Raw genomic sequence first — 14825 nt, forward strand, 5'->3', positions numbered from 1 at the left:
TTTTGTTTCTTCTAATGTTTTATTACGAAAAATTTCAAACATGGAGAAATTGTAAAGATTTATACATCAAATTCTATATATTCTTAAGATTCTATCATTATTAACACTGTATTTGCTTTACCTTATTTTTAACGACTTCAGAGAAACTTACAGACATCAGTACGTTTCATCCTCAGTCACCTGAGCACGCACATGAATATTTATCGGTTGGTTTAGATTAATATTTACAATCAGTAAAACACACAAAGTATACCAAATTATGGAGCCAGAAATTTCCTCATTCTCTTCCTTTGAAAGACAAAGGGCAGTGAGGCTAGTTTATTATCCATACCAAAGTAAAAAGGCTGGACTCTCCAGGGAGGTTTGGTTTTCTTGGTGAAACTGAAAGTCTGGTGGTGGGGGCACTGAGTTGTTCCTCTTGGGGTCGTACTGGAGGCGCTCACTGTGGTGAGCAGCGCATGAAGAGAGTTCTTTCTCTGCTGTTTCTTAACAGTGTTGTGGTGAGAAGGCCATTGGTTGCTCCTTGGGAGCAGGGTGAGGCTCAGCTCACTCTGGAGTATTGTTAGACAGGCGGCAGTAATGCTGGAGGCCATTACAGTGGTATTTGAATTATTTAGTTTTTCCCTTCATGTTCTCAGCCCAGCTTTGGAGGCAGAGGTTTCAAGCACAGACTGAACTGTGTTGTTACCTAGAAACTCCTTGTTAAATTTGTCTCTTACCTGATAAAATGAGTTTAGGCGAAATCTTTCTGTAAGTTCAAAGAACACTTGTACTTCGTTTTTCCATTTCCTTAGACTCAGTAAGATACTGGTGGAGAAAAGGACCAAGCCATTATTTGAATAGACACAACTGTTACTGACATGTGTAAGGTTAGAAACCATACCCGTGGGCTGTACTGCATAATTTTGTTGGTAGGTGTTTTTAGGTTTTTGGTTTTTAGGTTCTCTTTACACAGCAAATATTCAGCTCATTCTTACTGGACACCTGTATATGAGGCAGTATCTGGGTGGCATGGAGAAGATGAGTCGTCTTGGGGTATGTTTGATTAGCACAGAGGGAGACAACAAAAACGTGGTTTGGATCTAGGGAATGGAACTTAGGCCCCCATGTAGGGCAGGAAATAGTTAATTTTATCGTTTCAGAAAGGAGGCTGTGCTGAGATAGCTCTTGGGGGCCGTGAGAGTGGATGTCATTGCATGTTTAAGATTTTCACAGGAAGGAAGAGTGAAAGAGGACACTTAGGCAGATTGGAGAGTGCACCAGCCTGGCTTACTGGAGGGAGGGCGAGCAGGCACAGCTAACCTCGGTGCATCTGAAGCCGCCTCCAAGAGTCTAGGGAGGAAATGAAGGGCAGGCTGGGCGGGGGAAGCAGCAGTTGCCCCCCGTCTTACCTCAGCAGCGGGCACACCGAGTCAAGTCTGCCTTCACGCCCAGGGCAGTGCTCGCTCCTCGCTGCCTCTCGAGTTGCCCCAGCTCGCCTGCGGATCTTAGTAGGCCTCAGAACAATAGGTGCAGGTGGGTTTCAGCTGCAGTCTGGAGACGCAACTGTGTGAGTACCTGGAAAGTGAACGCAGGTGAGTTTAGAACCAGTGAGCTTTTAAGAAAATGTTTACAGTTTACCTAAAGCCACTCAGTAACGTGATTCAAAAACTAACAGTTGAAAGAATGGCTGTTGTAGTGACTGACTCAAATGTATTTTCAATGAGTATAGGAATAGAGCACGCTCTGTAAACAGAGTTCTTACTAATTTAAGATAACTAAGTTATATTTTTTTCCTTGCCTGGTTTTTGGGATTTGTGAGAGTTAAGCTGCCTTCACATCATTCTCAGCCACGTTTCTCCACCAACTTGAAATGGCACTTTGGGTGTTTATGTGCTAGGAGCAAGATGGTGTAGTATTGGGGAGAGTCATCTGTCACAATGTTTCTTAATTAGGAGGACTCCTTATATTAATCTCTAAATTCAATCTAGTTCTATTACAAATAGATATTTTAAAGGAGTCAACTTTCCACATATTCTCTCCGGTATTACTGAAAAGTTGTCTTCATGCAGCTCTTGTAGATATCTAAGGATTTCATTTTCCCCCACGTCACAAGGCGGAGAGTCTCCACTCACGCTGCTGTTGAGGGGTGTGTTCAGTAACTTAACAACTCTCTATCATGCTAAACACTTTTTCCCTTCTCTCTCAATTAGGGAACTCTCCAGGTTTATTGCTGCTGGGAGGCTACACTGCAAAATAGATAAAGTGAATGAAATAGTGGAAACCAACAGGTACTCTTAAGTTTCTGTATCATTTGTAATACTTATCATAACAAAGGACATTCTTAAAAAAGCGTGCCTTCTTTTTAAAATAGGTCAGCTATTGTTAGGGAGTAATGTGACTGCTAACTAATTCATGTTTTCCCTGAATTTATTTATAGACCTGATAGCAAGAACTGGCAGTACCAAGAAACTATCAAGAAAGGAGATCTGCTATTAAACAGAGTTCAGAAACTTTCTAGAGTAATTAATATGTAAAACCAAATACACAAAGGGTTTTCTTTAGAGATCATTATTGGGAATTTTTATAGCTTACTTTACTTTGTGCCCAGTTGAACTGTGTAAAAAATAAACACTGCATTGTTTCTTTCAACTTCCTTTTTTCTTACACATACACAGCGTTAAGGACAGGGTCCAGTAATGTCGCGTTTACGTCATTTGAATCTCTGGTTTATGGTATAAGACTTACCGAGACTGCTTGAGTTCAAATCCTGACTCTTCAGTAAAACAAAAGTAAGAGATGACACTAAAACATACAGGCATAGGGAACCTTCCCAGTTAAAACTTAGTGAATCAGATGGGGTTAAGTGCTATGGAAAAGAAACCTAAAACCCGGTAAGGGTGGCAGTGAAATGAGTAGGCGTGAAACGCTCTCTATCAGGTGTTATGGAAGCCTCTCCAGTGAGGTGACTTTAAATAAAAAGGAAGGAGAGACCATCTACACCACTGCCGAGGGGAAGAGAGGCACTGGAGGCTTTCAGGAGAGGAATGGCCAGACTGCCTTACTGCGCAGGTGTCAGCATGGCCTGGAGCTGGCTCCTGTGGAATACCTGTGGAGAAGCTGGATTTGCTCACCAAGAGCATCCAGGCTTGCTGAAGGGTCATCTTGATAAGAGCAGTTTTGCTAGAGCAAGAGAATCGAAATGGCATTTTACTGTAAGATCAAGGCGGGAGAAGCACTGCCTTAGAAGTCTCAACAGGGAGGAGCGGCCGCTGAGGGAGCTGGGTGAGAGGCCATTAGAAACCTTACCAAGTTTGATCACTAATTTCTTAAAGAAACTGGAAATATAAGTACCCTTAACAAAATCCACAACCATAGGAATCAGTGCTGTCCGTTAAGGCCAACATAGGCATCAATCACTGTGTTCCTTCTGGAGGATTCTGTTTTCAGCCAGTTACCTCATTGCAGTTCATGCTAGAAGGGAAAAGTGCCATTAAAATGTCAGTTTCTTAAAATAACTTTCCCTCAGCTCCCCGCTGTAAAACCGCTGTAAAACCACCTAGACTGGAGTGATCACGGAGCAAGCATTTCAGCTGAAATGTAGGCTGGATGTTTGCGTTTTTTAACCATTTTAGCCCTACCACCTAAAATTAGAGGAGAGGAAAAGACTCTGATGCTGGGAGGGATTGGATGGCATCACCAACTCGATGGGCGTGAGTCTGAGTGAACTCCGGGAGTTGGTGATGGACAGGGAGGCCTGGTGTGCTGCGATTCATGGGGTCACAGAGAGTCGGAGGCAACTGAACGACTGAACTGAACAGGTAAGAGACACTAAATAAAAAAGAAAGAAATGCTATTCATTCCCAGTGCAAGATGGGGAAGCTGAAAACCAAGCCTGCAGATAAATGTCGAGGGAAGTTGCCTCATGATGCATAAGCAATACGATTCTGAGGTGAGGGAGTCCCGGCTTTCGAGGCCGTACAGTAAACGACAGATAGCCCGGCAGCTAGAAAACCAAGCCCTGATCTCTGCTCTCTTCATGCTGGTATCTGATGCTGAAAGAAAAGACTTCCTTCAGCCTGTTTCCACGGTGGTACACTGCAGTAGAAAATCAAGTTTATTATGACGTTCGTTTACATGAAAGCATTACAAACTGTAAACAGTATACTCAACATGTGCTCCTCAGTGCATCACTACCAGTGTCGGCAGAAACCTGCCGACACATAGTTGCTGGGGCCACTTAAGCCACATTCATACTCCAAACTGATGATATCACTTATGTTTGCTACATACTAAGACTACATAGAATGATGATTTTGAGCCTTGCTTCTCTGATTTTTGACCAGTGAGAGTTATTTTAAATTTGATGGAAGGCTTAGAAACCCAAAGCAACTCATGATGCCAAAGGAGGCTTCCAGCTTGCAGACTGTCACCAACTCCCTCCCACCACCCAATAAATTTCTGGGAAAAAAATGCATGGCTGCCATCTAAATGTAAAAAGACAGTTCAAAGTCACTTATCCAGCTCTGCTGTAATGCAGGTCAGGCTAATGCTGGGCTGCCGTTCCTGCCCTGTTAGCTCCTACTACCTACCTGGCCCCGTGGCTGCTGGAAGTTTCCTGTCCAGGTCCTACATCTATCTGTACTGTATACCTGGGGCTGATGGTAAGCAGATTCTGTTAATCTAGGAGAAGCCATTCAAAGAATTAAAGTCTTATGTTTGAGGTTTTCCTCTTGAAGGGTACACATCCCAATACAAAAATAAGATTTTCATCAAATGATAGTTTCCTTTGCTAAGGGTTATGTGTTTAGTCCCTTTTAAATATTGGTAAGCTTTTTTCCTTTTGGTCAGTGTTTTTACTCAAACCTGGAAACTTCTCACTTTCATAAAACAAAATCTCATTCATAATGTACTCTTCAAGTAGAAAGTGCATCACTGGGATGAACAATCGTATGAATATTTAACTTTCAAAATATTTATTTTAACTTTCAAAATATTTATTGCAAAATGGAGTCTTAAAGGAAAGCAGATACACATCAAAACGACATGACACCAACCTGGACTTCTGAATATATCGTAGACTTTGTGTTGGAATATCAAATGCCAGTGACAGTCAATCACTGAGTAGTCTTACCACACCACAGTAAACTTTAATCTTCCATACAATAGCATAGAAGATCTTGGCATCAGACTTTCTTAGAATAACACTGCGATGGAATAACTAAGAAAAATGTTTTGAGAAAGAAGAGCTGTAGGTGAAATTTTAATTTACTACTAGTCTTTTAGGAAAGGAAATACTGTCAAAAACTGGGTGTTATTAAGTTTCTGGTGGAACTATTTGCGTGGCGGGAAGAGAGATGCAGAGTAGAGCACACGCTTGGGAAAACGAGAGAGCAGGGGGCTGGGATGAACCGAGACGGTGGCACTGGCGCGCAGCGGGAAGCCGCAGTGTAACGGAGCTCGGAGGGAGGGGGTGTGTGTGCACTTACAGCTCTTCCGCTGCTGTGCAGCAAAAACTAACAACACTGCAAAGCAGCAGACTCCAATAATGTTTTTTAAAAAAAGCAAAAACACAATTAAAACATGAGGACAAACCTTAACATTTCTCAAAAGGAAAAATGGAGGACAAAAAAGACTAATTATTACTGTTAGACTAATACAGATGAAAATACTGAGGTATCACCTCATGCCAATCAGAAGGGGTATCATTAAAAAATCTACAATCAGTCAAGTCAAAGAGGGTGTGGAGAAAAAGAAACGCTGCCACCGTGTTTTCAGCGAATGTAACCTGGTAATAGAAGGGAAAAAAACAGTATGGAGATTCTTAAACTAAAAATAGGTCTACCACATAATCTGGCCTTCTCACTCCTGGTTTCTCTTTAGTCTCTCCAAGGTAACAAATGTAGTTCCAGATGACACCTACATCCCAACATTCACTGCAGCAATATTTATCACCAGCCACAGCTGCAAGCCCCCAGAGTTCATGCTCAGAGATGTATGGATAAACGTGGTAAACATGTGTGTGTAGAACATACATATACACACAAAAACACATACACACTGGAATAGGACCTGCCAATCAAAAAGCAGGCAAAATGCCTTTTCCAACGACGTGAATGATCTTAAGTGACCATCTTGTGGTGATGATCTTAATTAGGTACAGGAAGTCAGACAGAGAGGGACCAACACCTTATGAAAACTCCTATGTGCAGAATCTAAAAACTGGTACCAGTGAACACATTTACAAACCGAGTTTTCTAAATTACAAGGTTGGGGTTAACAAGCACAGTCCTATACATAGAATATGTGGGGTTCCCACGGATAGTCTCCTACGCATCCCCAGCATCGCACCTGAGGTATCTGTCTGTGGGGGGCAGGATAAGGGGAAAGATAATGAGACAGAAGCCCTGGCACACTGCACTCCTACAGGTGCAGAGCTCTTGGAGGATCCAGTTGCCAAAGACAAGAGCAGGGCCTGAGGTGATGCTGCCGCCTTGTGGACCCTTCCTGCAACAACAACACAACTGCAAGCACCTTCAAGTGTCCATTTTCAGATGGGTGGATAAACATGGTAAAACAAGTATAGTCACACATATAAATGCATATACACACTCATGCATGAGCAAATATTCCCTGGAATAACACAGAGAAATAAAAAAGCATGAAAACTCTTCCAGCAACTACAGATATACTGATGAATATCCTAAGGGAAGGACGGCAGAGAGGACCAACAGCCTAGGAGAACTCTTTGGTGCCTAAACGTTGGTATCAATGAATACATTTCTCAACTGAGTTTTGTAAATTAGGAACTTGGTATTCACAGAGGGACGGTCATAAATATGTACAATAATAATCCACAAAGAGCAAGCATATAGCACAAGCAATTCTGCTCAGCAGCCTTTAACTACCATCAGGGCCAGACAATTCCAAGAGGAAGACATATATGGAAGTGAATCACGTGGCTGTACACCCAAAACCACTGGACACGAAATGAACTGTATCCACCGCACAAGAAAGACTAACTTTCAAAAGAAACCAAATGTGAAGAGTCTTCTTAGGCCTGGGGGCCTTGGACAACTCTCACACCCCAGGAACCTGAGCAGCCGTGGCACTCAAGGCCAGACTGAGCTGAACTGAAGAAACTTGGGAGGAGGCACCTTGGATCTAGAGGGCCTGGACCACAGGGGATGGGACCCCACTCACCAATGCAGGTGGGCTGTCCCACAGCTCAACCAAGCCTCACAGGCCCCCAAAAAAGGTGGACCCTCTAGGCTGAGAGCTCTGTGGCACCTGGTCTCCAGTCTCTGCGAGGTGGGTTCCCACCACAGCCTCCTACCTCCACATATTCCCACCCAGCTTCCACGGTATCCCCAGCATCGCCTTCGTTGCTGGCGTGGGATTTGTCTGGGTGGTGCAGATAACAGGGAAGATTAAGGAGAACCCAAGCCCTGGCACATGCCACTCTCATCTACAACCCAGGAAACACAACTTTTCTTTACGGCTCTCGATGCCAGGAAAACCTCATATGGGCCTGAGAAAGTGCTGCTGCCTTGTGGACACTTCTAGTAACAGCAGCTTAAAAATCAGTGCTTTGGAGCACTTCAGATTCACAAACCTTGTGAGGCAGGGACACCTCTCATGCAATGTGTAATTGGAGAGCATATCAAAACACAGGGGACATTCAAGAAGATAATCTCAAAGGTCACTTTAAAGCACATTAGTGTTGTTGTTTTTTTTTTTCTTTTATTTGGAAAGCACAGGAAAAAGGCTCCAGATCGCTAATTAATAACAACTGAACTTCAAAACCATAAAGAGGTACCTACCACCTCCCACCATTCACAAAAACACCACCGACAATAAATGCTGCAGAGGGTCTGGAGAAACCAGAACCCTCCCACATTTTCTTCGGGTAATGTCAAGTGGGAACAGCTGGGACACAAAACTGCAGGGAGCTTCCTTCAAAATCTAAATAGGAGCTACCACGGTATCTGGCCATTTCAATGCTGGGACTCTGCAAGATCAACCAAAAAAGACAACTACACACCCCAGTGTTCACTGCACCAATATTTATCACAGGCCAAGACTGTATGCACACCTAGAGGTCATTTTCAGAGATGAGTGATAAGTATGTGGGACACACACAGAGACACACACACATCCATATACACATATGCACTGGCATAAAAAGCATGCAGTATGCAGCAAATGAATGGAAATGCTGATGCTCCTAAGTGAAGCATGTCAGAGAAGGAACAATTGCCTCAGAAAATTCCATTGGGTATGATCTAAAAATCTGATAACCAACGCACACATTTATCAACCAAGTTTTGTACATTAGAAACTTGGGATTAACATACAGACCGTCATACACATACAATGAATAATCCACAAGGCCCTAGCATGTAGCAGAAGGAATTCTGCTCAGCAGTCTCTACCTACCTACAGGGCAGAACAATTCCCAGAAGAGGACATAAATGTACCAGTGAATTAGGTGGCTGTATACCCAAAGCAAACATGATGCTGGGGAAGACTTGTATCCTCCATGCAAGAAAAATTAACCTTCAAATAAAACCAAATGTGAGCAGTATTCCCCTCAGTCCTGGGGTCACTGGTCTCTCACACCCCAGGAGCCTGAGAACCCTTGGGACCCAAGGTTGGACTGAACTGGAGCTGAGGCAGCTGGGGAGGGGGTACCAAAACGAAGTCTTGCTTGAACCTGGAGTGGCTGGTCCCTGGCGGATGGGACCCCATGCTCCAGATCCAGCTGGGCCACCCCAAAGCTCACTCAAGCTCAGTACGCTGAAAAGAGTGGGCCCTCTAGGCTGAGAGGGCTTTGAATAGGCATCTGGTCTCCAGTCTCCTCAAGATGGGTTCCCACAACAGTTTCTTACCACGGCACTTTCCCCACGTGACTTCGACAGCATCCCCAGCATCGCCTTCTGTGGAGGCTTTGCATTTGTCTGGGTGGTGCACATAAAGGGGAAGATGTAATGAGACCCGAGCCCTGGCACATTCCACTCTCATCTACAACCAGGGAACACAACTTTTCTCTAGGGCTCTGGTTGCCAGGAAACCCCCATATGAGCCTGAGAAAGTGCTGCCCGCTTATGGACACTTCTAGTAACAACAGCTTAAAAATCTGCTTTCAGTTCAGTTGCTCAGTCGTGTCCGACTCTTTGCGACCCCATGAATTGCAGCATGCCAGGCCTCCCTGTCCATCACCAACTCCTAGAGTTCACCCAGACTCACGTCCATCGAGTTGGTGATGGCATCCAGCCATCTTATCCTCTGTCGTCCCCTTCTCCTTCTGCCCCCAATCCCTCCCAGCATCAGAGTCTTTTCCAATGAGTCAACTCTTCACATGAGGGGGCCAAACTACTAAAGTTTCAGCCCTAGTATCATTCCCTCCAAAGAACATCCAGGACTGATCTCCTTTAGGATAGACTGCTTGGATCTTGCAGTCCAAGGGACTCTCAAGAGTCTTCTCCAACACCACAGTTCAAAAGCATCAATTCTTCGGTGCTCAGCTTTCTTCACAGTCCAACTTTCACATCCATACATGACCACTGGAAAAACCATAGCCTTGACTAAACAAACCTTTGTTGGCAAAGTAATGTCTCTGCTTTTCAATATGCTATCTAGGTTGGTCATAACTTTCCTTCCAAGGAGCAAGTGTCTTTTAATTTCATGGCTGCAATCACCATCTGTAGTGATTTTGGAGCCCAAAATGATAAAGTCTGACACTGTTTCCACTGTCCCCCCATCTATTTCCCATGGAGTGATGGGACCAGATGCCATGATCTTTGTTTTCTGAATGTTGAGCTTTAAGCCAACTTTTTCTCTCCCACTTTCACTTTCATCAAGAGGCTTTTAGAGCACTTCAAATTCACGAGGTTTGTGGGGCTGTTGGGACACTTGTTAAGCAATGTGCTGGGGTTGGTAATTGGAGAGCATATCAAAACACAGGGAAGTTTGAAGACAATTTCAAGAGGTTACTTTAAGACACATGAATGTGGTTTTTCTTTTTTATCGAAAGGATAGGAAACAGGCTTCAAGTCGCTAATGGATAGAGAACTGCAATCAAAACTATGAGTTGCCGTCTCCCACCACTCCGAATGGTCGTTACCAAAAAGACTGCTGACAATAAATGCTGCAGAGGGCCTCGAGAAACCAGAACGGTCACACATTTGCTTTGGGTAATGTCAACTGGAAACAGCCAGGACACAGAACAGCAGGGAGCTTCCTTCAAAAAGTAAATAGGCACTACCACAGTGTCTTGCCTTTACAATGCTGGGTGGGACTCTGCAGGTGGAAAACATATCACCTGAAAAGACACCACACCTGTGTTCCCTGCAACAACGGTATCACATGCCAAGGCTGCATGCACACAGAGCCCATTTTCAGAGATGGATGGGTGAGCACGTGGTGTGCAACACAGACGTCCGTATACACACATTCACTGGCATGACACCACCATCAAAAAGTATGCAAAATGTCTTTTCCAGCAACACGAACAGAGATGCTGACAACAGGCACAGCAACTCAGAGAAGAAACAATTGCCTCAGTAAACTCCACTGGTACAGTTTAGAGGGTACAGTCTAAAAACAGATATCAACCGAGCTTTGTAATTAGAAGCTTGGGATTAAGATGGGGACACTCATATACATACCAATAAATAATGCACAAGGACCTCAAATATAGCAGAGGGAATTCTACTCAGCTGCCTCTACCTACCTACAGGGCAAAATAATTCCTAGAAGACGACATACATGTATAAGGGAATCAGGTGTCTGTCTATCCTAACCAAAGGCAACACTGGAAATGATTTCTATCCACCATGCTAGAAGACAACTTTTAAAGAAACCAAATATGAACATTATTCCCCTCAGTCCAGGGGCCCCTGGGCACCCTCTTAGCCCAGGAGCCTGAGCACCCTTTGGACCCAAGGCTGGACTGAGCTGGAGCTGAGGCAGCTGGGGAGGGCGCACCAAAAGGAGCCCTCTTCGGACCTGCAGTGCCCGGTCCACGGAGGACAGGACCCCACGCTCAGGATCCAGGCAGCCAGTCCCACAGCTCAGCCAAGCCTCACATGACCCAAGAATGGTGGACCCTCAAGGTGGACCCAGGTGCCTGTGCACCTGGTCCCGTCTCCCAGATGTGGGATCCCACCACAGCCTCTTCCCTCCTCATCTCTCCACCTGACTACCACTCATCGCAGGCACTGCTTCTGTGTAGGCTTGGGATTTCTCTGGGGTGTGCAGATAAGGGGGAAGACATAAAGAGATTCGAGCTCTGGCAAGTTCCACTCTCATTTATAACCAGGGAATATGACTGTTCTCTAGGACCCTGGGTTCCCAGGAAACCTCAAATGGTTCTGAGAAAGTGCTGCCACCTTGTGGACACTTCTCATAACAATAGCTTAAAATCTATGCTTTTGAGCACTTCAAATATGCACTCATCTCACACGCTGCTAAGTAATGCCCCAAATTCTCCAAGCCAGGCTCCAAAAGTATGTGAACCAAGAAATTCCAGATGTTCAAGCTGTATCTGGAAAAGGAGAGGAACCAGACATCAAATTGCCAACATCCACTGGATCATAGAAAAAGCAAGAGAATTAAAGAAAAACATTTACTTTTGTGTCACTGACTACGCCAATGCCTTTGGGTGGATCACAACAAACTGTGGACAGTTCTTAAAGAAATAGGAATACAAGACCACCTTACTTGCGTCCTGAGAAATCTGTATGCAGATCAAGAAGCAACAGTTAGAACCAGACATGGAACAATGGACTGGTTCCAAATTGGGAAAGGAGTATGTCAAGGCTATATATTATCATCCTGCTTGTTTAACTTATATACAGAGTACATCATGAGAAATATCAATAACCTCAGATATGCAGATGACACCACCCTTATGGCAGAAAGTGAAGAGGAACTAAAGAGCCTCTTGATGAAAGTGAAAGAGGAGAGTGAAAAAGTTGGCTTAAAGCTCAACATTCAAAACATGAAGATCATGGCATCCGGTCCCATCATTTCATGGCAAAGAGACTGGCAAACAATGGAAACCATAACAGACTTTATTTTCTTGGACTCTAAAATCACTACAGATGGTGACTATAACCATGAAATTAAAAGACGCTTGCTCCTTGGAAGAAAAGCTATGCCCAACCTAGACAGCATATTAAAAAGCAGAGACAATACTTTACCAACAAAGGCCCATCTAGTCAAAGCTTTGGTTTTTCCAGTAGTCATGTACGGATGTGAGAGTTGGACCATGAAGAAGGCTGAGGGTGGAAAAATTTATACTTTTGAACTGTGGTGTTGGAGAAGACTGTTGAGAGGCCTTTGGTCTGTAAGATCAAACCAGTCCATCCTAAAGGAAATCTGTCCTAAATATTCACTGGAAGGACTGATGTTGAAGCTGAAGCTCCAGTACTTTGGCCACCTGATGGAAGGAACTGACTCATTAGAAAAGACCCGGATGCTGGGAAAGACTGAAGGCAGGAGGAGAAGGGGATGGCAGAGGATGAGATGGTTGGATGGCATCACTGACTTGATGGACATGAGCTTGAGCAGGCTCCAGGAGTTGGCAATGGACAGGGAAGCCTGCTGTGCTGCAGTCCATGGGGTTGCAAAGAGTTGGACATGACTGAGCGACTGAACTAAACCGGGGGGATGTAGGGGACACCTCTCCTAAAGCAGTGTGCTGGGTGGGTAATCAGAGAGCGTATCAAAACAAAGGGAACCTTCAAGAAGACAATCTCAAGAGGTCACTTTAAGGCCTATTAATGTTTCTTTTTTTCTTTTGCTTGGAAAGCACAGGATACAGGCTCCAGATTTCTAACCGACAACCACACATCGAAACTTAATGAGGTACTACCTCCTACCACTCAGAATGCTCATTCACTAAAAGACTACAGACACGCTGGAGAGGACCTGGACAAACGGCAACCCTCAACATTTCCTTTGGGAACTGTCAACTGGAGAAAGCCAGGACACAGAACAGGAGGGAGCTTCTGCCAAACACTTGATAGGACCTATCACATTATGTATTCTTCTCAATGCTGGGACTGCGCAGGTAGAGACCATATCACCCGCAGAGACACCTACACTCCAGTGTTCACTGCACCAATACTTATCACAGGCCAGGACTGCACGCACACAAAGTGTCCATTTTCAGAGACAGACGGATAAACACGTGGCACACACACACCCTTCTTCACATATTCCCTGGCATATGACACAGCAATCACAAAGCATGCAAATGCCTTTCCAGCAACACGAACAGACAAGCTGCTGATCTTAAGGGAAGCTGGTCAGAGCAGGAGCGACTGCCTAACAAAGCTTTGCTGAGGACAATCTAAAAGTTCATACCTATGACCACGTTTATCAACCGAGTTTTATAAATTAGAAGCTTGATATTAACAGAGTGACAGTCATATACATACAATAAAAATGCACAAGGACCTAGCATAGAGCAGAGGGAATTCTACTCAGCAGCCTCAAGCTACAGGGCAAAACAGTTCCAAGAGGAAGACACTCATGTGTAAGTCAACCAGGTGGCTGGACACCCAAACCAAACACAACACTGGAAATGAATTCTATCCACCACCCAAGAAACGTTAGCGTTCAAAAGAACCCAAATGTGAACAGTATTCCACTCAGTCCTGGGGTCCCTGGGCACCCTCACAGCCCAGGAGCCTGAGTAGCCTTGGGACCAAGGCTGGACTGGGCTGGAGCTAAGGCAGTGGGGGAGGATGTACCAAAAAGAAGTCCTCCTAGGACCTGGACACCCTGGTCCATAAGCATGGGATGCCACGCTCCAGACCCAGGCGGGCCGTCCCACAGCTCAACCAAGTCTAGTATGCCCAAAAAGGGTAGACCCTCTTGGCAGAGAGAGCTCTGAATAGGCACCTCGTCTCCAGTCTCCTCAAGGTGGATATCCACCACAGCCTCTTACACCGTGGATCTCCCACCTGACTACCACAGCATGGCCAGCATCACGTTCTGTGCAGGCTTTGGATTTGTCTGGGGTCGTGCAGATAAGGGAGAAGATGTAAACAGACCCAGGCCCTGGCACATTCCATTCATCTACAACCCAGGAACATGACTTTTCTATAGGGCTCTGGTTGCCAGGAAAACATCAAATGGCCCTGACAAAGTGCTGCCACCTTGTGGACACTTCTAGTAACAACAGCTTAAAAATAAATGCTTCAGAGCACTTCAAATTCACAAATTTTGAAGTGTGGGGCTGTAGGGACACCTCTCCTGAAACAATGCTTTGGGGTGGATAATCAGAGAGCATATCGAAACAAAGGGAACCTTCAAAAAGACAATCTCAGGAACTCACTTTAAAGCACAATAGTGCTTTTGTCTGTTTGCTTGTTTGGAAAGAACAAGAAACAGGCTCCAGATCGTTAATTAGTAGAAAACTGCACATCAAAACCATAGTGAGGTACCAGCTCCCGCCACTCCCAATGGTCATTCACAAAAACACTACTGACAGTAAGTGTTGAGGAGGGGCCGGAGAAACCAGAACCCTCCCACATTTGTTTCGGGAAATATCAACTGGGGACAGCAAGGACAAAGTACAGGAGGGAGCTCCCTTCAAACAGTAGATAGGAGCTACGTATCTATCCTCCTCAACTCTGCAGGTGGAGAGCAGATCATCCGATAAGATACCTACACCCCAGTGTCCACTGCACCAATATTTATCACAGCCCAAGACTGCATGCACACACAGAGTCCATTTTCAGAGATGGATGGATGAACACGTGCTACACACATATACACACACACACATTCACACACACATATTCACTGGCGTATGACTCAGCAATCAGAAA

At 44.8% G+C, this 14825-nt stretch overlaps 2 protein-coding genes across 5 annotated transcripts in view; one reads left to right on the forward strand and one right to left on the reverse strand.

Moving 5' to 3' along the window:
* Positions 1 to 2631, forward strand: part of PSMD6 (proteasome 26S subunit, non-ATPase 6) — an 18828-nt gene extending 16197 nt beyond the window's left edge. For both annotated transcript variants that reach the window (XM_004018345.5, XM_042236618.1), the window contains exons 7-8: positions 2193 to 2270; positions 2420 to 2631. In XM_004018345.5, coding sequence (XP_004018394.1) covers positions 2193 to 2270; positions 2420 to 2516 — 175 coding nt within the window. In that variant the 3' untranslated portion in view covers positions 2517 to 2631. The remainder of the gene's footprint in view (positions 1 to 2192; positions 2271 to 2419) is intronic.
* ATXN7 (ataxin 7) overlaps positions 1 to 14825 on the reverse strand; it is a 164225-nt gene continuing 149400 nt past the window's right edge. For 2 of the 3 annotated variants that reach the window (XM_027958202.3, XM_042236617.2), the window contains one exon: positions 1 to 14825. This exon is cut by the window's right edge and continues 4883 nt beyond it. The gene's annotated coding sequence lies outside the window, so the exon portion shown is untranslated. The other variant, XM_042236615.2, reaches the window with a different exon arrangement.

Source organism: Ovis aries, chromosome 19 (assembly GCF_016772045.2).
Source record: "Ovis aries strain OAR_USU_Benz2616 breed Rambouillet chromosome 19, ARS-UI_Ramb_v3.0, whole genome shotgun sequence".
NCBI classification, from domain to species: domain Eukaryota; kingdom Metazoa; phylum Chordata; class Mammalia; order Artiodactyla; family Bovidae; genus Ovis; species Ovis aries.